The sequence below is a fragment of the Staurois parvus genome, unplaced genomic scaffold (genome assembly GCF_062004578.1).
Source record: "Staurois parvus isolate SC_StPar_1 unplaced genomic scaffold, SC_StPar_1.0 ptg000422l, whole genome shotgun sequence".
NCBI lineage: Eukaryota > Metazoa > Chordata > Amphibia > Anura > Ranidae > Staurois > Staurois parvus.
In genome coordinates, this window is record NW_028318218.1 from 4173495 (window position 1) to 4196827 (window position 23333).

At 45.0% G+C, this 23333-nt stretch overlaps 2 protein-coding genes across 4 annotated transcripts in view; one reads left to right on the plus strand and one right to left on the minus strand.

Annotated features, from left to right (window-relative positions):
• Nucleotides 1–11037, minus strand: part of DCUN1D5 (defective in cullin neddylation 1 domain containing 5) — a 34427-nt gene extending 23390 nt beyond the window's left edge. Inside the window, exons 1-3 of the mRNA XM_089687275.1 lie at nucleotides 10909–11037; nucleotides 4531–4635; nucleotides 1142–1230 (exon numbers count right to left, since the gene is read on the minus strand). Coding sequence (XP_089543401.1) covers nucleotides 1142–1230; nucleotides 4531–4598 — 157 coding nt within the window. The 5' untranslated portion in view covers nucleotides 4599–4635; nucleotides 10909–11037. The remainder of the gene's footprint in view (nucleotides 1–1141; nucleotides 1231–4530; nucleotides 4636–10908) is intronic.
• Nucleotides 11038–15825: 4788 nt separating this feature from the next.
• The window catches only part of DYNC2H1 (dynein cytoplasmic 2 heavy chain 1), a 597118-nt gene continuing 589610 nt past the window's right edge, over nucleotides 15826–23333 (plus strand). For 2 of the 3 annotated variants that reach the window (XM_089687277.1, XM_089687278.1), the window contains exon 1: nucleotides 15827–16098. In XM_089687277.1, coding sequence (XP_089543403.1) covers nucleotides 15916–16098 — 183 coding nt within the window. In that variant the 5' untranslated portion in view covers nucleotides 15827–15915. Of the gene's footprint in view, nucleotides 16099–23333 lie in introns of all 3 variants that reach the window. The other variant, XM_089687276.1, reaches the window with a different exon arrangement.

The following is a 23333-nucleotide window of genomic DNA, read 5'->3' on the forward strand; positions in this document are numbered from 1 at the left end:
CAGAACAGGCAAGTATAGACATGTTTATTATTTAAAAAAAAAACCCATAAGACATTAGTAACACTAAAAAATGCGACCTTTTTGTGTTCTGGAGCAAAAAGCTGGCCTTCCCTGCTGCCTGTTGTTGGCTGCAGCCAGGTATTGACATTATAGCAAACCTTTTAGTTTTCATGTTATGTGATATGTATACTGCCTCTAACCCAGCCCATGCAATCTGCTTAGTTTTTGTGAACACAGGACTTAAAGTGTCATTAAACCCAAATCATCAGAAACAGTCTATACATGCTATATCACATTGTGTTCATCCTCACTCATCCACTAAAGAATTTGTTTTCTGTAGACTGCAAAAAATCCTGCTGTACACTGTGCCTCCCTCCTTGTCTGTTTCCCCGCTGCAGCCTGAGATCCTGTAGACAACTATGGACATATACTGAGCAGTTTCACTTCCCATCTAAGCTGTTAATTTCCTTCTTTATTTTATCTGTGCAACCCATGTGACTACAGAGTCACACATGCGGATGTGTACATAGTTGTAAATGACACTCCCCCTCCCTCCTCCTCATATTGCTAAACACTATGGGGGTGGGATAGAAGAGGTTGATGGAGGTATTACCTCTCCATTAGTCTCATCACATACACCCCATAAACACAAAGGGGGGCTACTGACAGGCTTATTAACGCTAAAAAAACAGGAATAGGTTAACACATTTTCGTTTGGATTTAGAATATATAATAGTGGTTGTTAAAGATTGGGAAGATGTGATCTGGTTTTTGGCTGATACACAAAAGCGATATGAAGCACTCCAAATATTTGTTTTTTGTTGTATATTTGCCTATTGTTTATTGAATTTACACTGTTCTACTTTATATATAGATTGATGGCATACAAACATAAAGAATACGGTAATTGTATGTATAATCTGAACAGCAATTCCAGCAGCTGACTACAAGATAAAGTACTTCTGTATGCAACTGCACACATGCTATGCTATTTCAGACTTCTGTGTAAGATGGCTTAAGCAAGTTGTAATGTACGGATTGTTATATTCAAATGTCGCACAGTACGTTTATTATGTGTATGGCAAAAAAACAAATACAAGAGTCTAAGCAGTAAAGAGGGCCCAATCTGTTCAGTACCCACCTGCATACTCATAAAACCAAGCCAGGCACTTTTTGCTTGAAAACAAGTCTTCATTTATTATTCTACTGGCTGTCTGTGTCCTGCAATAGCTGTGGGGAGAAAAAAAAATACATTAAAAGATTTGATAGACAGATAAAGCACATGAATAAGGGGGCTCTCAAACTAGACCTCAGACACAGTAAAAACAATGCAGTCTGAGAAGATTTCTAAGGGTCAATGAGCTGTGCCCTGTAGATATGGTTTACACACTCTTCTTCTATGAAGACATTTTGAACAAATCTAACTGGCTTTATTTTTCCCTGTGGATGAATGGATCTGTTCACACAGCAGAACATACTCTAAGGGTGCTGCTGCTGATGCATTGCAGCATCAGAACAATCATCCAAGCTACAGTGTTTACCCCTTCCTGTCCATAATATGCATCTGTGGATACATTAAAGTAGAATTCCAGAATAAATCTGACTAGTTTTAAAAAATGCCTCCAAACCTATACAGACCTGTGTATACATACCTATGTTTAGCCTGCTCTGTTCTGTTACAGGATTCGTCTCCCGTGTCAGTCAGCGATGGCTGCAGGGGAGAAGATAGAGCACAGACAACGGATGGGCCAAGGAAGCCTATGGGTGATGTCACCACTCCATGCTTTACCAACTGTTGTTGAGTGCTCTTTTCTCCCCTGCAGCCTCAACAGGCTGATACAGGGGATCACATGACCGGTCTGAAGTGGGCTGAAAATAAGTAAGTATATACATCTTTCTTACACAGGTTAGTCAGCATAGGTGTTGGGAGGGGGGTGGAGAGCACGAGAGCATTTTTAAGACTCCATTTGAGGGCTAAAAGCTGACACTTTGCGAAGCTGGTGTCTTCATTATCCTGGTTGTCACTTCCAGGCCCCACTGATGACCAGGAACAGACTGGTTTCCAATCATGTTATCATGGTTAGATATGACCATAAGTACATAAAGGCTAGAGGCTTTATTTATCTAATGAGCTTTAAGTCTTAAAATGCCATTGAAGCCTAAGCTCGTTCACACCAGTGGCTGCGTTATACCATGGGTGTGAGTTTGCGCTGTGAGGGGAGTGGTGCAAATGCCTTATAATGACGCATCAAATAGCTTACTTTATCCATACATGGATCGAAATTCGGCCAGATGAGCAGAAACCGGCAGAATTTCTATATTTGTATAGGCAGGGTGGTTGTTTAAAAGTCAATCTACCAATTGGCTATAACCTGCAGTGCTGATCACTGTATTCTGACAGTGGGAAAGGCCCCCCATCGACAGAATACAATAGCACAGCTGGGAGGATTCCTCTACCCACATTAAGTGTGTGGATGGGGTAATCAAGTCATTTTACATAGTTAGTCTGGCAGAAAAAAAAAAAAAAAAGTCCATCCAGTTCAACCATTGAAAAAAAAAAAAAAAAAAAAAAAGTTAGAATCCTCATGCAGTTGATCCAGAGGAAAACAAAAAACCCAGCAAAGCGTGATCCAAATGGCTCCTGCAGGGGAAAAAAATCCTTCCTGATCCCTAAGAGGTAAATCGGATATTCCCTGAACTGGTTACTAATATTACCTATAAATATTAGTAACCAGTTATATTCTGTGTATCCAAGAAAGAATCCAGGCCTTTTTTAAAGCAATCCACTGAGCTGGCCAGAACCAACCCCTTAATCTCAACTTCTAAAGAGAGAATAAATTCAGTTCCTCTAATCTTTCCTCATAGCTGATCTCCTTCATGCCTCGTATCAGTTTGGTTGCCCTTCTCTGTACTTTCTCCAGTTCCCCAATGTTCTTTTTGTGAATTGGTGCCCAAAAGTGAACTGTATATTCCAGATGAGGTATTACTAACGATTTGCACCGGGGTAATATGATATCTCTCTCTCTGGTGTCTTTACCACTTAATACAAGAGAGGATTTTGCTCGCTTTAGAAACCGGAGCTTGGCATTGCATGCCATTATTAAGCTTGTGATCTACCAGAACTCCCAGATCCTTCTCCACCATTTATTCCCCCAGTTGTACCCCCCCTAGTATGTATGACGCATGCATATTCTTACTTGTCAACATTAAACCTCATTTGCCACATAGTTGCCCAATTAAAACAGTGCATTGAGGTCGGCTTGCAAATTGGAGACATCCTGTAAGGACATTATTCCACTGCACAGCTTGGTGTCATCTGCAAAGACTGAAACGGGATTTTTAATTTCAGACCCTATATTGTTTATAAATATAATAAAAAGTAAGGGTCCCAACACTGAACCTTGGGGTACACCACTGACAACCCTAGACCATTCAGAGTATGAATCATTAACCACTACTCTCAGAATACAATATTTTAGCCAGTTCTCCATTTACATACGGATATTTCCAAGCCTGTAGACTTTACCTTACACATTAGCCGTGTGTGGGGAACTGTGTCAAACGCTTTTGCAAAATCCAAGTATACCACACCGACCACCACCCCTCTGTCCAAGTATACTACGTCCGCTGCCACCCCTCTGTCCAAGGTTTTGCTCACCTCCTCATAAAAAGAAATCAGATTTGTTTGACAACTTCTGTCTTTCATGAATCCATGCTGTCTGTTGCTTAATTATTTTTTTCCAGCAAGAACTCATCTATGTGGTCTTTTATTAAACTCTCCAGTATCTTCCCAACTATAGATGGTAAACTAACAGGTCTATAATTACTTGGTAAAGATTTGGACCCCTTTTTAAATATTGGCACCACATTGGCCTTACGCCAATCCAGTGGTACTATGCCAGTCATTAAAGAGTCCCTAAAAGAAACAATGGCTTTGAAATGACAGAGCTCAATTCTTTCAGGACCCGTGGGTGCATGCCATCCGGTCCAAGTGATTTATTCACCTTTATTCTGTCTAAATATTTCTGGATCATATCAATTGTGAACCAATGTGGATCATCTGGAGCTGTGTCAATACCATGCCCATTATGGACAAGAGCTCCCCCATGCTCCTTTGTATACATAGAGCTGAAGAAGGTATTTAATAAATTTGCCTTCTCTTTGTCCCCAGTCACCCACTCTAGATTATTTTGTAAAGGGCCTACATGCTCGAACTGGACCTTTTTACTATTAATATATTTGAAGAATGTTTTGGGGGTTGGTCCTGCTACCTTTTGCAATATGTCATTTGTTTTCAATTTTTGCGGCCTTTATTTCCTTTTTGCATATTCTGTTATATTCTTTGTAATGTTTAAAGGATGATAGTGTTCCTTAATTTTTATATTTTATAAAAGCTCTTTTCTTATTATCTATAGTTTTCTTAAACTTTGGCTGTAAGCCGCATAGATTTTTAGCCTTTTAAAACTTGTTGCCCATGGGAATATTTTTTGCTCCCAGCAAATACCCCCACAAGAATGTTATTACAGTTACCTTGTAATTCTACATTTCTTCACATTCACTTCCTCGGCAGTGGATTTTCTCTTTTTTTTCACAGACATATTGTTATAAGATGAATATCGAAACACACTCTAGACACTGGGGAAAAAAAAAGCAATTATTGTGAGAGAATTAACAAGGTGGAGGAAAATATAAACTGTTGCATGTCCTGTCACTGCTGTGAAATACACGACCTGATGATGATCCAATGGAAGGCTCCATCATTTTTGCATGGATGCTAGAATGCTAAATGACATGCCAGAATTTAAAATGGCGAGATTCTTACACCTGCACATATATTGTGGCCGCTGTAAAGCATATTCATGTCTCCCATGATGGAGACTGCAAAATGTAAAGTGAGAAAAAAAAAAAAAAAAAAAACTTGAGAATTTAGCTGCTGCCATGTAGAATGTGAAGGAAACAAACTACACCAGGAAAATCTTGCCACTGGTGACATAATTGATCAGATTTGAGTGGAATTGGTCACGAGAAAAAAAAAAAAACCAATAAATACACAGACCTTGTGTTTAACCGCTTCACCTCTCACACCTGTTCACCCCTACAGACCAGAGCAATTTTTACAATTCTGCTATGGACATGTCTATTCGGCGATAACTGTCATTACTTAGATCACGTAATACTTATATCTTTTTTTTTTTCTTTTACAGTCTTTTTTCATAATGGTCTTACAACCTTTTTTTTTTTTTCCCCGCAATCCTTAGACAATTACATGTAACAAAGCCAAACAAAATACACTTTTTTGTGACCAGTGTTAAATTAAAAAATAGTATGACTGCAGATAAAAAATTAAAAAAAATTCACATTTTTTTAATTTGTCCTGTTTAAAATGACACTAAAATTATCATTCTGATGCAAAGCATTACAAAGTTATTAACAAATTGTTTTTCTTTTTTAATTTTGTGCTTTGGGCTGGTCCACACCAGATGCAGTCCAGTGCGATTTTTTTTCTGCATCAAAAATGCATGAACCAGAAACTGACTAGAACTGACTGTACTGCTGTGAACTAGGGTTCAGGGGTGGACTGACAACTCATGGGGCCCCCAGGCAATAGGGGATCATGGGGCCCCTGTGCCCTTGCCTAAACTCAAAAAAGCCTATGAAAAAGGTACCCGGGGCATCTCATGGGGGCCCCTACTGACCATGGGCCCTCGGGCAGTGCCCAAGTTTCCAAATGGTCAGTCTGCCCCTGCTAGGGTTGTTTACACCAATACAGTCAGTTTCTGGTGCAGAAAAAAAAAAAAAGAAAATGCTGAATTTCTTTCTACACAGAACTGTACCGGAACACAGAAAAAACACTCCCATAAATGCACCAGAATGAAGTGTGGTGTGAAATGTAAGTAAAAACTTATCCAGAAAGCATCTGGAGTGTGTTTTTGTGGTGTGAACTGACCCTAAATGTGAAAAGTGTAAATATATGTTAAAATGTGCAAAAGTTATTAACAAATCATAATTAAAAAAAAAAAAAAGTTTAAACATTTATGGATAATAAAATAGAAAAAAAAAAAAAGTTAGCAGGAAAATAATAATTGAATGGATAAAGAGATCACTGCAGCTGATTAGCGCAAACTAAGGGTTAAAAAGGGGTTAAACAAACATATTTTAATGAAAAAAACCCCGCAAAAAAACAAATTTTTTTTTTTTTTTTACACTTGTCAGGTTGCTTTAACTGAAATCTGCAGATTGAAGTCTATCCCTGCGATCTGCAGATGAATGAACAGAATAGATACAAAAGTAACAATATGTATCTTTATATAGGATCAAGGCACATTGTTGATAAACATTGCCTGACTGCTATTTTTATTTCTTTATTTCACCAGCTGCAGCTTCTCAGACCTTCTCTATGCACACATTAACCACTTCTATACCGGGCACTTTTACCCCCTTCCTGCCCAGGCCAATTTTCAGGTTTCATCGCTGCCACACTTTAAATGACAATTGCGCGGTCATACAACATTGTACACAAGCTAAAATGTTATCATTTTCTTCACACAAGTAGAGCTTTCTTTTGGTGGTCTTTAGTCACTGCTGGGGTTTTTAGGTTTTGCTAAATTAAAAAAAAAAAATATATAGAAAAAAACCCCCACGTTTCTTTGTTTCTGTTATAAAAGTTTGCAAATAAATAGTTCTTTATAAATTTAGGCCAAGATGTATTCTGCTACATGTCTTTGATGAAAATAACCCAAATCAGTATTTATTTAGTTTGTAGGAAAGTTATAGAGTTCACAAACTATGGTATATATCTGAATATTGATCAATCCTGAAGTACTGACGGCCAATCTAATTTCTTGAGGTTTAAGAATGTCAGAACAGTACAGATATCCTCCAAATGACCCCTTTTTGCAGAGTAGCCAGTCCGACGTATTTCATAAAAGGCATGGCGAGTTTTTTGAAGCTGTAATTTTTTGTCGGGTATGGCTAATCACATGACACAGTTGGGCAGTGATTGGCCCAGCTTGCGTATGTGATCGCTGTGACCATTCACAGCTAGACACGCTTGTATACAATGAATGGCATGAAAGGAAGCCATCCAGTGTATACAATTGCCATGTGACCTGCAGTGATTGGTCACATTAGGTCACATGCTACTGGCAATGGGGCCAGTACACAGATCTGTCATCGGCCATGTCCGAGGTACACGGCCGGTGACAGATCTCGCTACAGTGCAGCCCTGTGGGCACGCGCAATGAACATTCCGGAAAGGATGCCATATGGTATCCACCCGGAGGGATGAGCTGCTCGCCCGGCCGCCATTCCTAGATTGTAAGCTCCAAGGAGCAGGGCCTTCAAATCCCTCTTGTTTTGAACTGTATCATTGCTGTATTGTCTCCCGTTATATTGTAAAGCGCTGAGCAAACTGTTGGCGCTATATAAATCCTGTGTAATAATAATATGGCTATAGGCCAGGCGGCAACTGGTTAATCTGGCCTTAATATGCAGAGCCGAATCGCTGTGTATTGGGAGAGGAGAGCAGGGCAGAAACGTTCACATCCTGTGTACAATGACCATTTTTGGAAGTGTGTAGCATGTCCAAAGTCTGGAACTAGTTAAATCACAACTCCTGGAAATATATAATCCATACCACTGCTCTGCCTCCTCTATGGGGTAAAAGGGCCACCACTGTAAGAATATTATTCGGAATAGGAATTTCACAAACTTATTGATATTTTCCTCCACAATTACATGTCCACCAAACTGTACAGGGATTGGGACAATACAACACACACCCTGAAAATCATTAACAGGCTCATGAATACTCTGAAATCTGTCTTGGGGGTGTGTGACAAAATGATCAGCCATAACATTAGGACGACCCAGATAATTAGGTGTAGGTATCTCTTTTGCAGCCAAAAGACCCTGATCTGTCAAGGCATGGATGCCACTGAACTTCTGAAGGTATGCTGTGGTATCTGGCACCAAGCCACCAGTAGCAGATCCTTTAAGTCCTGTATGTTGCATGGTGGGGCCTCCATGGACTGGACTTCCCATTCATCCTGGTGCCATCTATGCACCTGTCCATCCACATGATGTAAATGAAAACCTTCTTCCATTGCTCTGTGGTCCAGTTCTGATGCTCATGTGCCCCTTGCAAGCACTTTTGGCTGCGGACACGTAATTAACAGGTAATAAAACTATACTACAGGGTAAAAAAACGGAGAAAAACTGTAGTCCTAATGCTAGTGAAAGTCGACATCGTACACATCAATTTTGATCTTGCCCATACATTAACAATATTTAAAGTGGAGTTGTGGGGTAGCCCTAACTACTCCTAAATCGGTCTCCTCTTCCCTCCTAACACCTATGCTTACTAACCTGAGTAAGAACGATATGTATACTTCCCTTATTTTCAGGCCACTGCAGTCTGGTAACACAAACCCCAGTGTCAGCCAGCGGCTGCTGCAGGGGAGAGCACTCTGACAACAGCTAGTAAAGCCTGGAGTGGTGACATCATCCATAGAATTCAATGACCTGTCTGTTGCTGGCACAACCTCCTCTATTCTGCAGTGTACTGACTGATACAGGGGAGCGGGTTAGATTTCTTGGCTGAAAAGGAGAGGAGGGTTTAGTTCTGCTTGAAGCTTGCAAGACACTATACAATCTGATTGTACAATCTCCTTCTGATCTAAAAACAATTCTGTAGTGCAAGGGCCTGCATGATTGGAGAGATTAGGTGGATCCTCTTATTACAGTTCTGGTAAATCTAAAGGAGATTGTACAGTGTATGACATCCTTCAGGGCCAGGACACACTACGAGTTTCATTTGTGTTATTTCTGTATCCAAAGCGCACAGAAAGTAGTTTATGTGGTTTTCAATGCCATAGTTCACATCAGTGCTTGCAGTTCCAGCGCATTCCGGGAGCAGAAAAAAAAGTAGAACAGGCTGAATTGTTTCTGTACAGAACTGTACTGGAACGCGGTAAAACACATCGGAACACACTGGAAAGCATGTCCCTATTTAATCTGAAGAAAAAGAGGAGAAAAAAATGAACTGGAATGCCTCAAAAACGCACCAGAACGCGCCAAAAACACGCATGCAAAAAAAGCATCCGGAACGCATCTGGACTGAGTTTCTATAGTGTAGCCAAGGAAGCTGCCATCTTGGCCTCTGATCTGCACTCGTCATGGTGCTGCACATGTGATCAGTTATGACACCAGACATTTGATGGTTTGACAGTTTGGCTGAGAGCACAAGCAACTGTGACAGTTACCATTCCTGGATTGTGACTGTTTTTTAAAACTTAAATTGATGGGTTTAGTTCCGCTTCAAGAGTCATGTAGGAATGGCAATCAATTTGTTGGTGACAGCCAGTGTCAGGATTGTTATGAGGATTACGCATTGCATTCCATGCCTTGCCCCCCCTCGCCTCCTTCCACATCTATACACCCCCTTACTGGTCACCATTTCCACAACTCACCCCCCACCACGTCCCCCGCCGTCGCCTCCTTCCACGCCTCATCCCCCCTCTCTGCCTTCCAGGCCTCTCCACACCTCCCTCCGCCCTTGCCGCCTAACAAACACCCCCTCATCGCATTCCACCCCCCCCCCCTCGCCACCTTCCATGCCTCAAACCCCCTTGCCGCTATCCAGGCCTCGTCCATGCCTCTCCACCATCCACACCTCTCCCCCCTTGCCACCTTCCACGCCTCCCCCTCATCGCCTTCCACCCCCCCGCACCGTCCCCACCTCACGCCGCCTTCCACGCCTCGTCCCCACCTCACGCCGCCTTCCACGCCTCGTCCCCACCTCACGCCGCCTTCCACGCCTCGTCCCCACCTCTCGCCGCCTTCCACGCCTCGTCCCCACCTCTCGCCGCCTTCCACGCCTCGTCCCCACCTCTCGCCGCCTTCCACGCCTCGTCCCCACCTCTCGCCGCCTTCCACGCCTCGTGGCCCCTCGCCGCCATCCACGCCTCGTCCCCACCTCACGCCGCCTTCCACGCCTCGTGGCCCCTTGCCGCCATCCACGCCTCGTCCCCACCTCGCCGCCATCCACGCCTCGTCCCCCCTCGCCGCCATCCACGCCTCGTCCCCACCTCGCCGCCTCGTCCCCACCTCGCCGCCCTCCACGCCTCGTCCCCACCTCGCCGCCTTCCACGCCTCGTCCCCACCTCGCCGCCTTCCACGCCTCGTCCCCACCTCGCCGCCTTCCACGCCTCGTCCCCACCTCGCCGCCTTCCACGCCTCGTCCCCACCTCACGCCACCTTCCACGCCTTGTGGCCCCTCGCCACCTTTTACGCCTCGTCCCCACCTCACGCCGCCTTCCATGCCTCGTGGCCCCTCGCCGCCATCCACGCCTCGTCCCCACCTCACGCCGCCTTCCACGCCTCGTGGCCCCTCGCCGCCATCCACGCCTCGTCCCCACCTCACGCCGCCTTCCACGCCTCGTGGCCCCTCGCCGCCATCCACTCCTCGTCCCCACCTTGCCGCCTTCCACGCCTCGTCCCCCCTCGCTGCCATCCACGCCTCGTCCCCCCTCGCCGCCATCCACGCCTCGTCCCCCCTCGCCGCCATCCACGCCTCGTCCCCCCTCGCCGCCATCCACGCCTCGTCCCCCCTCGCCGTGGCAATGCCATTTCGCAGTGTTTTCACCATGGAGGGATCGGTGGCTCACTCATCCAGCCAGCAATGGGGCTGATTGATAGCTCTAGGGCAGTATATAATCTATCACAGTCAGGACTGTTGGCGTGACCCGGCCTGGTGCCTGTCAGCTACAGGGATCACCCAGCAATGGGGCACACATATGCCGGCACGCAGTATGGAGGTGTCCTGGTCACGGTGCACACCCTCCCCACCAGGCTGTAATGTTGCTCAGTCATGGCTCCCTTCCCTCCCCGGGCTCCCTCCATTGTTACCTCTCTCCTCCGGCTCTCTCTGCAGCGGCTCAGACAGGAGCTCAGTCCGCTACAACGGCCGGTCTACAGATGATAACGTCGCCGCACTGACGTCCTCCGCACACGCTGATGACGTAACGCGGAGCGACTCTCCTGGCGTGTGCAGTGACTGTGTGCTGAGAGTGCCGGTCACCTCATAGGGAGGGGGGATAGGTACCGGGACACACACAGCCCTAGAAATGTCTGCTTTGTAGTACACCCACCAGTCAGCTTCCCCTGCTCTGCACTCTGGGCTGGTAAATGTGCCACTGAAAACACTTGTTATACATGTCTACTGAGGGCAAACCTGCTGACCCTGCCAGGTCTCTTCTGTACTTCTGCCTGTTGTACACTCTAACCTCATTCATACTAGTGGCTGGGGAGTGGTAAAACCTTGCAGTGGAGGCACATTTTTACCACCCCTCAACAACCCTTTACTTGGACTAACAGCGGGGGTGTTCACATGAAGCAGCAGGAATTGTAGTCCCTGTTGTGCTCTGCAGGTCCTGCCTGAAGAGACCCATACAAATTAATGAGGCTGCGCTGCATCTGCCCCGCGGCCGTGATCAACGCGATTGGTTTCTGCGTGGTAGTCTGGCATTTAGGTGGTTAAAGCAGGCGGTGAGGGAATACAAGGCCTCCTCACCATCTGTCAAATGTTCTCTGAGGAGCAGGCCGAATGGAGATCGCTCTTCGGAAAGCAAGGGTAGGCAAGGCCTAGGGGCTCATTCAAACCAGCAGTTGCATATTATGTCATACTGCAGCAACGCATGCTAAATGCGACTGAATGACACCGCAACGCACCTTGTCAGTAGATGTGTCCTGCCAAAAAGTCTGCTACGTGTGTCTGTGTTGGCAAGATGTGTTAGGGAGCCAATCAAAAGGTATGACACCACATCACGCCATAATGCCATACTGACAGCTTGTTCACACCACACTGCTGAACATTGTGGCTCCATCCTCTGATCCCTATCGCTGTGCTTCCATCCTCTGATCCCTATCGCTGTGCTTCCATCCTCTGATCCCTATCGCTGTGCTTCCATCCTCTGACCCCTATCGCTCTGGTTCCATCCTCTGATCCCTATCGCTGTGGTTCCATCCTCTGATCCCTATCGCTGTGGTTCCATCCTCTGATCCCTATCGCTGTGCTTCCATCCTCTGATCCCTATCGCTGTGCTTCCATCCTCTGACCCCTATCGCTCTGGTTCCATCCTCTGATCCCTATCGCTGTGGTTCCATCCTCTGATCCCTATCGCTGTGGTTCCATCCCCTGATCCCTATCGCTGTGGTTCCATCCTCTGACCCCTGTCGCTGTGACTCCATCCTCTGACCCCTATCGCTGTGGCTCCATCCTCTGATCCCGATCGCTGTGGCTCCATCCTCTGATCCCTATCACTGTGGCTCCATCCTCTGACCCCTATCGCTGTGGCTCCATCCTCTGATCCCGATCGCTGTGGCTCCATCCTCTGATCCCTATCACTGTGGCTCCATCCTCTGATCCCTATCGCTGTGGCTCCATCCTCTGACCCCTATCGCTGTGACTCCATGCTCTGATCCCTATCGCTGTGCTTCCATCCTCTGACCCCTATCGCTGTGCTTCCATCCTCTGACCCCTATCGCTGTGGTTCCATCCTCTTATCCCTATCGCTGTGGTTCCATCCTCTGACCCCTATCGCTGTGGTTTAATCCTCTGACCCCTATCGCTGTGGTTCCATCCTCTGATCCCTATCGCTGTGGTTCCATCTTCTGATACCTACCTCTGAGCAGTGTGGTTCTATCCTCTGACACCTGCCTCTGTGGCTCAATCTTCTGACTCTGATCCCTGGGATGCTGTGGTTCTATCCTCTCACCCTTCCTGCTGTGGTTCCATCTTCTAAGCCCTGTCCCTAAGTGCTGAGGTTCCATGCTATGACCTCTATATCACCAGCATGTCCCTCCTGTACTGATATTGTATATGGATCAGACAAAGGGATCACAGTGCACCGCGGGAGAACAGGTGCACGCTCAATCGCAACAGTGCAGAATGCTGAGGAGACGTATGGAGGAGACAGCCCTGGAACAAAGGGAAGGTATTAGACACGGGCTGTCAGAGAGGTAAGTATAAGAGCCGATTAACAGTTGTGCTGCAGTACACATGCATTGATGTCGTACGGTGCCATTCATTCTAAAGGACACCTCAATGCTCCATTCGACAGACAGGTCTTGCAGCACAACCAACTAACATGCATTGAGGTGTAGGGAGCTGCCAGAAAGAACTCATTCCCCATTTCTGGTGTGTTACCAGCCCTTGCCAATAAATGGTTGCCTTAATGCAATGCCTGTTATAGTGGAACTGAAGTTCTGCTGTATGAAACAGAGAGCAGACAGGCTTTGATTGCAGAAGAGTCACGTACCGTCTCTGCTGCAATAAAATGCCCCTACCTGCCTGCTCTCTGTCTTCTCACCCTTATCACAAGGGATGTAGCTTACATAATAAAACAGAAAAATGAGCACAAGGGACGTAGCTTACATAAAAATAAGAACAAGGGATAGAACTTACATACAAAACAGAAAAATGAGCACAAGTGCTGCAGCTTACAGAAAACAAACAGAAAAATGAGCATAAGGGATGTAGCTTACATAAAAAAAACAAAAATTAACACAAGGGACATAATGTACATAATAAAAAAGAAAAATGAGCATAAGGGACATAACTTACATAATAAAACAGAAAAATGGACACAAGGGACATAACTTACATAATAAGACATAAAAATGATCACAAGGGACGTAGCTTACATAGAAAAACTGAAAAATGAGCACAAGGGACATAACTTATAGAAAACAAACAGAAAAATGAGCACAATGGACATAACTTGCATACCCCCCTGAAAAATGAGCAAAAGGGGCATAGCTTACAGAATATAAAAGGAAAATGAGCACAAGGGGCATAACTTACAAAATAAAACAGAAAAATGAGCACAAGGGACATAACTTACCGAATATAACAGAAAAATGAGCACAAGGGACATAACGTACATAAAAAAAACACAGAAAAATGAGCACAAGGGACAGTAGGACGTGTCCCTTGTGCTGATTCTTTTAGTAGTAATTTTGCTCTATCCATGCCACCCCACCCCTGCTGCTGTAATCTTCAGGTGCTGTGGGAGTTAATACAACTAATGGGCTGTCACAGGCTCTCATAAAGAATACAACTACGCCTTCTTTTGCACCCAGCTCTTCCTTCATAGAAGCTGTACTACAGCCACCGTGAATGAATGAATCTATGAATGGAGGAGGAGTGGATGATTGATAGTTATGACCCCTCTATTCATGGATCCTGTGTAATTCATAGAAGATGTAATATGGCCTCTATGAATGAAGGAGGGGGTGGATGATTTATAGCTCCGCCCCCTCTGTTCATGGATCCTGTATAATTATTGGGAGATGTAATCTGAAATATGCAGGTCAGTTTTGGGCACCAATTCACAAAAAGAACATTGGGGAACTGGAGAAAATACAGAGAAGGGCAACCAAACTGATAAGAGGCATGGAGGAGCTCAGCTATGAGGAAAGATTAGAGGAACTGAATTTATTCTCTCTTCAGAAGAGGAGATTAAGGGGGGATATGATCACCATGTATAAATACATCAGTGGTTCATATAGTGAACTCGGTGTAGAGTTATTCACCCTGAGGTCATCACAGAGGACAAGGGGGCACTCTTTACGTCTGGAGGAAAAGAAATTTAATCTCCAAGCACGGAAAGGGTTCTTCACAGTGAGAGCTGTGAAAATGTGGAATAGACTCCCTCAAGAGTTGGTTCTGACCAGCTCAGTGGATTGCTTTAAAAAAGTCCTGGATTGTTTCCTAGATACACAGAATATTACTGGATACTAACATTTATAGGTAAAGTTGATCCAGGGAACATCTGATTGCCTCTCAGGGGATCAGAAAGGAATATTTTCCCCTGCAGGAGCAAATTGGATCATGCTTTGCTGAGTTTTTTTGCCTTCCTCTGGATCAACTGTGGGTGTAGGATTATAACTTTTTTTTTAATGGTTGAACTGGATGGACTTTTGTCTTTTTTCAGCCAGATTTTTCAGCCTGATGGAGAAGGGGTGGATTATTTATAGCCCCGCACCCTCTGTTCATGGATTCTGTATAATTCATAGATGTAATATGGCTTTTATGATTGGAGGAGGGGTGGATGATTGATATTCTCGCCCCCTCTAGTCATGGCTCCTGTATAATTCATAGATGTAATATGGCCTTTATGATTGGAGGAGGGGTGGATGATTGATAGCCCTGCCCCCTCTATTCATGGCTCCTGTATAATTCATAGATGTAATCTGGCCTCTGTGATTGGAGGAGCTGAGCAGAAAGGGCGGGCATAGTTGCAGTTTCTTGCGGCGAGCCTGTGAATGCCTATTCATTCTATGAACCCAAGGAGTCGGAATGCGACAGCTGTGGGTTGGGGGAAGATTTTCACTAAAAGAGGAATCAGCACAAGGGACACATCCTGCTGAATGAACGCTCTGTCCCTTGTGCCGATTGTTCATTCTCGTTACACTGACACCTCTAATACAGGGACGTTTAATCTGCACATTTGTTAATCTAGCAGTCATGAGAGGCTCATAGGGGCTGACGTCTGAGGAAATGCCGGCTGTCATACTGATCCTCCGCCTTCAATACGTATCACCATCCTCATACACACACACTGCTTTCATGTAGGGTCACAATAGCAGCCAGACAACTAGCATTGCAGTGGCGATCCCTGAGCCTCCCTATGACTGCCCCTCTACACTTCCCCCTGTAGGGTGCAGATTCCTCCATGGCTCTGCCTGCTCCAAGGAACAGAGTACAGCATTGCGCCTGCTCGGGGTTCCGTGAGCGCGCACGTAGGGACGCGGCGTTTCTCCGAGCTGTGGCGTTTATGGCCGCGTTGCTATGGTAGCGGCCCTTCAACAAGCTGCTGCCTGGGAGTGAGGTGTGTGTGGAGTGCGGGGAACATGCCGGCCGGACCCGGGGACCCGAGGAAACGTTTCCTCCTCACCACTGTGCACAATTACTTCGGGCTCCCGGCGGGGGAGGAGGTGGAGGACTGTCCGGGGCTGGACCGGTTCCTGGATGATGCCAGTGAGTTCGTCCTGTCCGCCCGCAGGAGCGGGGCCCGGGTCAGCCTCTCCAACAAGGTACACACCCGGGGAAGGGGCTGGGGGGTCCCATGTGAGGGCCACACACTGCCAGACGGTACCCCGTGTCCACCTCACCGTCACCCATCTCCTTCCTCCCTGTCACTGAGTCCCCTGCGCCCCCAGACTGTGCCAGAGTCCCCTGCGCCCCCAGACTGTGCCAGAGTCCCCTGCGCCCCCAGACTGTGCCAGAGTCCCCTGCGCCCCCAGACTGTGCCAGAGTCCCCTGCGCCCCCAGACTGTGCCAGAGTCCCCTGCGCCCCCAGACTGTGCCAGAGTCCCCTGCGCCCCCAGACTGTGCCAGAGTCCCCTGCGCCCCCAGACTGTGCCAGGGTCCCCTGCGCCCCCAGACTGTGCCAGGGTCCCCTGCGCCCCCAGACTGTGCCAGGGTCCCCTGCGCCCCCAGACTGTGCCAGAGTCCCCTGCGCCCCCAGACTGTGCCCCCAGACTGTGCCAGAGTCCCCTGCACCCCCAGACTGTGCCAGAGTCCCCTGCGCCCCCAGACTGTGCCAGAGTCCCCTGCGCCCCCAGACTGTGCCAGAGTCCCCTGCGCCCCCAGACTGTGCCAGAGTCCCCTGCGCCCCCAGACTGTGCCAGGGTCCCCTGCGCCCCCAGACTGTGCCAGGGTCCCCTGCGCCCCCAGACTGTGCCAGAGTCCCCTGCGCCCCCAGACTGTGCCCCCAGACTGTGCCAGAGTCCCCTGCGCCCCCAGACTGTGCCAGGGTCCCCTGCGCCCCCAGACTGTGCCCCCAGACTGTGCCAGAGTCCCCTGCGCCCCCAGACTGTGCCAGAGTCCCCTGCGCCCCCAGACTGTGCCAGGGTCCCCTGCGCCCCCAGACTGTGCCAGGGTCCCCTGCGCCCCCAGACTGTGCCAGGGTCCCCTGCGCCCCCAGACTGTGCCAGGGTCCCCTGCGCCCCCAGACTGTGCCAGGGTCCCCTGCGCCCCCAGACTGTGCCAGGGCGCCCTGCATAACCAGCTCCACATCTCCACCCAGGGGGACAAAACAAATACAGTCAGTATTAAACAGGGGCCGACCGACCATTAGGAAACGTGGGCACTGCCCAAGGGCCCGGGGTCAGTAGGGGGCCCCATGAGATGCCCCTGGTACCTTTTTCATAGACGTTTTTGAGTTTGGGCAAGGACACAGGGGCCCCATGAGTTGTCAGTCCACCCCTGGTAATAAAAACCCTGTAAATTAAATGATCTCTTCCTTATGATAATTAACAATGATAAGTAACTGTCAAACACTTCTGCCACCTTAAAAAACAATAGCTGAGAATAATAACACAAATTGCATACAGCAGTGGCACTGTGAACAATACACAAAACACCTTCTACAGAGATATAATGAATAGTGAAAGAAAACTACAATTTAACAATCTTATAATATAAATCAATCCACTACTGTGAAATAATAAAGTTCATTATATCATGTGGATGTCACTTCCAGTGTTTTAATCTTCCTGTTACTTGGTATCCCAAACCAAAATCACCACGTGCTTGTGAGACAGCCTTCCCTTTCAGATATGCACTCACCAGATCCACATGCCTCCCACTCTCATAGTTGTATCGTTTGTTAAATCTCCAATTGTAGTACCGTCATGTAAACTTCTTTAGACTTCAAAAAACCTCCTTACTCCTCTCCATCAGGTATCATCATGAAAAAGTAAAAGATCTACTCCAATGGTACAGTAACCAATACTCTCCATTTTGTTCAAAAAGTTTAAAAAGCTACTCTCAAAATATAAATGAAAGAATTCATATATTACAATAAAATGACATCAGATGTAAGTATTGTGCTCTCACCACCGCTGGACCTCTCAGAATGGTGCTCCCGTGTCACTTCCGGCTCCTAATGTCACTTCCGGTAGCCACATAGCCTCACTGAGGCGTTTCGTTTCTTCCAATTTAGTCATAGGGATGGCTGTACGGCATCTGGTGGCTTAAATATTGAGCTGGATATTAATTGTTATATTAGTGACTTTTAGAAACAAAATGGGAATTTGGCCGTAGGCTAGTTTTAGAGGGAAGAGTATGTATTTTAAATTTGATTTTATGTTACTTATTTTTCCATATATATTTTTTGAGTTTATGTGTATTCAGTTTACATTGAAATGTTTTATGATTTGTGCTTTGACTGCTAAAATTTTTAGTGACTGTAATCACTGTGTATGTCCCCTTATTGCCTCTAAGTAGAATATAGGGCAGTTATATATTACATTTAGCATTTATCCCGTTATAGGAGTTTCCTTTTAAAGATTAACTCCTGGGTAAAGAGGAGTTAAAATATATTAACTGGATTTGGTCTTAATAATATGCGGTGAGATATCCGTTTAAATGGGCGGGCTATGAGAGCTTTCCACCCAATGATAAAGACTGAGCAATGGCGGCAATGAGGAGGGTATATAGAGAGAGTTGCCGCGCCATACAGCCATCCCTATGACGAAAGTGACAAAACGCGTCACAGTGAGGCTGTGCGGTGACCGGAAGTGATGTTAGGAGCCAGAATCGGAAGTGACGTGGGAGCGCCATTTTGAGAGGTCCGGCGGTGGTGAGTGCACGATACTTACATCTGATGTCATTTCATTGAAATAAATACAGTGCCTTGAAGACGTATTCGTACCCCTTGAAATTTTCACATTTTGTCATGTTACAACCAAAAACATAAATATATTTTATTGGGATTTTATGTGATAGACCAACACAAAGTGGCACATAATTGTGACGTGTAAGGAAAATTGATAATAAGTTTTCAACATTTTTTGCAAATATCTGAAAAGTGTGGTGTGCATTTGTATTCAGTCCCCTTTACTCTGATACCTCTAACTAAAATTTTGTGGAACCAATTTCCTTCAGAAGTCACCTAATTAGTAAATAGAGTCCACCTGTGTGTAATTTAAGCTCAGTATAAATACAGCTGTTCTGTGAAGCCCTCAGAGGTTTGTTAGAGAACATTAGTAAACAAACATGAACGCCAAGGTACACACCAGACAGGTCAGGGATAAAGTTGTAGAGACGTTTAAAGCAGGATTAGGTTATAATAAAAAAAAATCCCAAGCTTTGAACATCTCACAGAGCACTGTTCAATCCATCATCCGAAAATGGAGAGAGTATGGCGCAACTGCAAACCTACCAAGACAAGGCTATCCACCTACACTTACAGGCCAGGCAAGGAGAGCATTAATCAGAGAAGCAGCCAGTAGGCCCATGGTAACTCTGAAGGAGCTGCAGAGATCCACAGCTCAGGTGGAAGAATCTGTCTACAGGACACCTATTAGTCGTGTACTCCACAAATCTGGTCTTTATGGAAGAGTGGCAAGAAGAAAGCCATTGTTGAAAGAAAGCCATTAGAAGTCCCATTTGTAGTTTGTGAGAAGCCCTGTGGCGGACACAGCAAACATATGGAAGAAGGTGCTCTGGTCAGCTGAGACCAAAATTTTAACCTTTTGGCCTAAATGCAAAACGCTATGTGTGGCGGAAAACTAACACTGCACATCATTCTGAACACACCATCCCCACTGTGAAACATGGTGGTGGCAGCATCATGTTGTGGGGATGCTTTTCTTCAGCAGGGACAGGGAAGCTGGTCAGAGTTGATGGGAAAATGGATGGATCCAAATACAGGGGGGTTCACCTTCCAGCAGGACGACAACCCTAAACATACAGCCAGAGCTACAATGGAATGGTTTAGATCAAAGCATATTCATGTGTTAGAATCGCCCAGTCAAAGTCCAAACCTAAATCCAATTGAGAATCTGTGGCAAGACTTGGAAATTGCTGGATGCTCTCCATCCAATCAGACAGAGCTTGATCTATTTTGCAAAGAAGAATGGGCAAAAATTTCACTTTAGATGTGCAAAGCTGGTAGAGAGACACCCAAAAAGACTTGCAGCTGTAATTGCAGTGAAAGGTGGTTCTGCAAAGTATTGACTCCGGGGGGCTGAAAACAAATGCACCACACTTTTCACATATTTATTTGTAAAAAATTTTGAAAACCATTTATTATTTTCCTTCCACTTCACAATTATGTGCCACTTTGTGTTGGTCTATCACATAAAATCCCAATAAAATACATTTACGTTTTTGGTTGTAAATTGACATTTCAAGGGGTATGAACACTTTTTCAAGGCCCTGTATAACAATGAATAATAAAAAAATGAAATGCACATGATGTAAACAACCAGTATAAACAATATAAGCTCACCCCTAGACAGGAAAACACTAACCTAAAAAGTCCACACTTGATCTACATATAGCCCGTCTCTGGGAAATATTTTTACACATGTATGGCACTCAATCAGTGTACTGAATACACAGTTTTTTTTCTTGTATAATCTTTATTTGTGGTTTTCAATTACAGAAAAAGAAATAAAAGCACATACAGTTGGGATCGAAAGTTTGGGCACCCCAGCTAAAAATTTGTATTAATGTGCATAAAGAAGCCAAGGAAAGATGGAAAAATCTCCAAAAGGCATCAAATTACAGATTAGACATTCTTATAATATGTCAACAAAAGTTAGATTTTATTTCCATCATTTACACTTTCAAAATAACTGGAAAAAAAAAAATGGCGTCTGCAAAAGTTTGGGCACCCTGCAGAGTTAATATCTTGCACTGCCCCCTTTGGCAAGTATCACAGCTTGTAAACGCTTTTTGTAGCCAGCCAAGTCTTTCAATTCTTGTTTGAGGTATCTTTGCCCATTCTTCCTTACAAAAGTCTTCCAGTTCTTTGAGATTTCTGGGCTGTCTGTCACGCACTGCTCTTTTAAGGTCTATCCATAGATTTTCAATTATGTTGAGGTCAGGAGATTGTGAAGGCCATGGCAAAACCTTCAGTTTACGCCTCTTGATGTAATCCCCCGTGGATTTCGAGGTGTGTTTAGGATCATTATCCATTTGTAGAAGCCATCCTCTCTTTAACTTCAGCTTTTTCACAGATGGCATCAAGTTACCATCCAAAATTTGCTGAAATTTTATTGAATCCATTTTATCTTCTACTCGTGAGATGTACCCTGTGCCACTGGCTGCAACACAACCCCAAAGCATGATTGATCCAACCCCATGCTTAACAGTTGGACAGAGGTTCTTTTCATTAAATTCTGTGCCCCTTCTTCTCCAAACGCACCTTTGCTCATTCCGGCTAAAAAGTTCAATTTTAACCTCATCGGTCCACAGAACTTGTTTCCCAAATGCATCAGGCTTGTCTATATGTTCATTTGCAAAGTTCAAACGATGATTTTTGTGGTGAGGACATAGAAGAGGTTTTCTTCTGATGACTCTTCCATGAAGACCATATTTGTACAAGTATCTCTTTATAGTGGAATAGTGTACCACAACTCCAGTGTCTGCCAGATCTTTCTGGAGGGATCGTGCAGTCAAACGTGGGTTTTGAATTGTTTTTCTCACAATCCTGCGAGCTGTTCTGTCTGATATTTTTCTTGGTCTTCCAGATCTTGCTTTAACTTCCACTGTTCCTGATGACTGCCATTTCTTAATTCCATTCCGAACAGAGGATATTGACATCTGAAAACGCTTTGCTATCTTCTTATAGCCTTCTCCAGCTTTGTGAGCGTCAACTATTTTCAGTTTCAGTTTTCTAGACAACTGCTTAGAAGAACCCATGGTGCTGATTGTTGGGGCAAGGTCAGATGAGCATTTAAAACCTTTGAGCTTGACATCACCTGGTCTTCCCAGACGATGATTGAGAACAATCCATGACACTGGCAGGTCTCAGCTTTGCAAAGGGGGCAGTGCATGCTATAAATTCTGCAGGGTGCCCAAACTTTTGCAGACGCCATTTTTTTGTTTTCTTTTATTTTGAAAGTGTAAATGATGGAAATAAAATCTACCTTTTGTTGACATATTATAAGAATGTCTAATCTGTAATTTGATGCCTTTTGGAGATTTTTCCATCTTTCCTTGGCTTCTTTATGCACATTAATACAAAGTTTTAGCTGGGGTGCCCAAACTTTCGATCCCCACTGTATATGGTGTTTGGCATACGTATAAACGTTAGTGAAATAAGGATAAAAAGAACACATGAATGGACCAAACAAGGTACAACTAACTTGTCTCATCTGGATGACCTCCGCTGTACCGCCCTGCCTGTATGTTGGGCGGCTAAGCAATGAGGTACCTCCTCAAAGTTACTGGTCATCAAGATGTACCCACTTGGGCATATCAAAGAAACAGTTAAAGGATCAAATAAACTATAGTGTACCGGCAGAGGATACTGACTAAACTGAATGTCACCTGTTCTCTCACCACAGTTTCATAGGGTTGAAAACAAGGCGCCCCCCCCCAAAAAAAAGAAATATTGAATACACAATAGTACAGGTGGATCCAATAGGGATGCACCGAGATTTTGGTGGCTCAAAACACCCCTTTCGGGTGGGGTCTTATTGACCCCATATCTCTCCATAAAGAGGACCAGTCACTAACTATTTCTATTACAAGGGATGCATGCATTCCTTGTGATAGGAATAAAAGTGATTAATATTTTTTTTAAAGGGACAGTGAAAAAAAAACTAAACAAAACAAAAAAATTAAATAAATGAAAAAAAAGTTTAAAGTGCCCCCGTCCCCCCCGTGCTCTCACGTAGTGGTGAGCGCATACATAGGCCATGCCCACATATGTAAACGGTGTTAAAACCACACATGTGAGGTATCGCCACAAACGTCAGAGCTAGAGCAATAATCCTAGCACTAGACCTCCTCCGTAACTTTACACTGCTAACCTATGGACATTTTTAAAGCATCACACATGGAGATTTTTAAGTACTGCAGTTTCACGCCATTCCACGAGTGTGCGCATTTTTAAAGCGTGACATGTTTTGTATCTATTTACTCGCCGTAACATCCTCTTTCATATTTTACAAAAGAATTGTGGTATATATTGTTTTTTTTTGTTTGTTTCTTTTTAATCCATGTATTTTTCCCCCAAAAAATATATATTCATTTTTAAAAACTGCGCATTTCAGTTTTCGGCCAAGTGCATTTTGAATTTTCGGTACCAGAATTTTCATTTCAGTGCACCACTAGGATCCAATATAACAAACTAGTTCTAATTATAAAAAGCGAGGCTCACACATCCATATGCCCACCTAGGCAACAGCAACCAATGCAACCCAGATGTAACATCTCCAAAAAATATATAAAGAAATATACAGAAACCCCTCCACTGTATACAGCTGCATACCAAAATCTTATTTGTATCATAATATACAAATGAAAT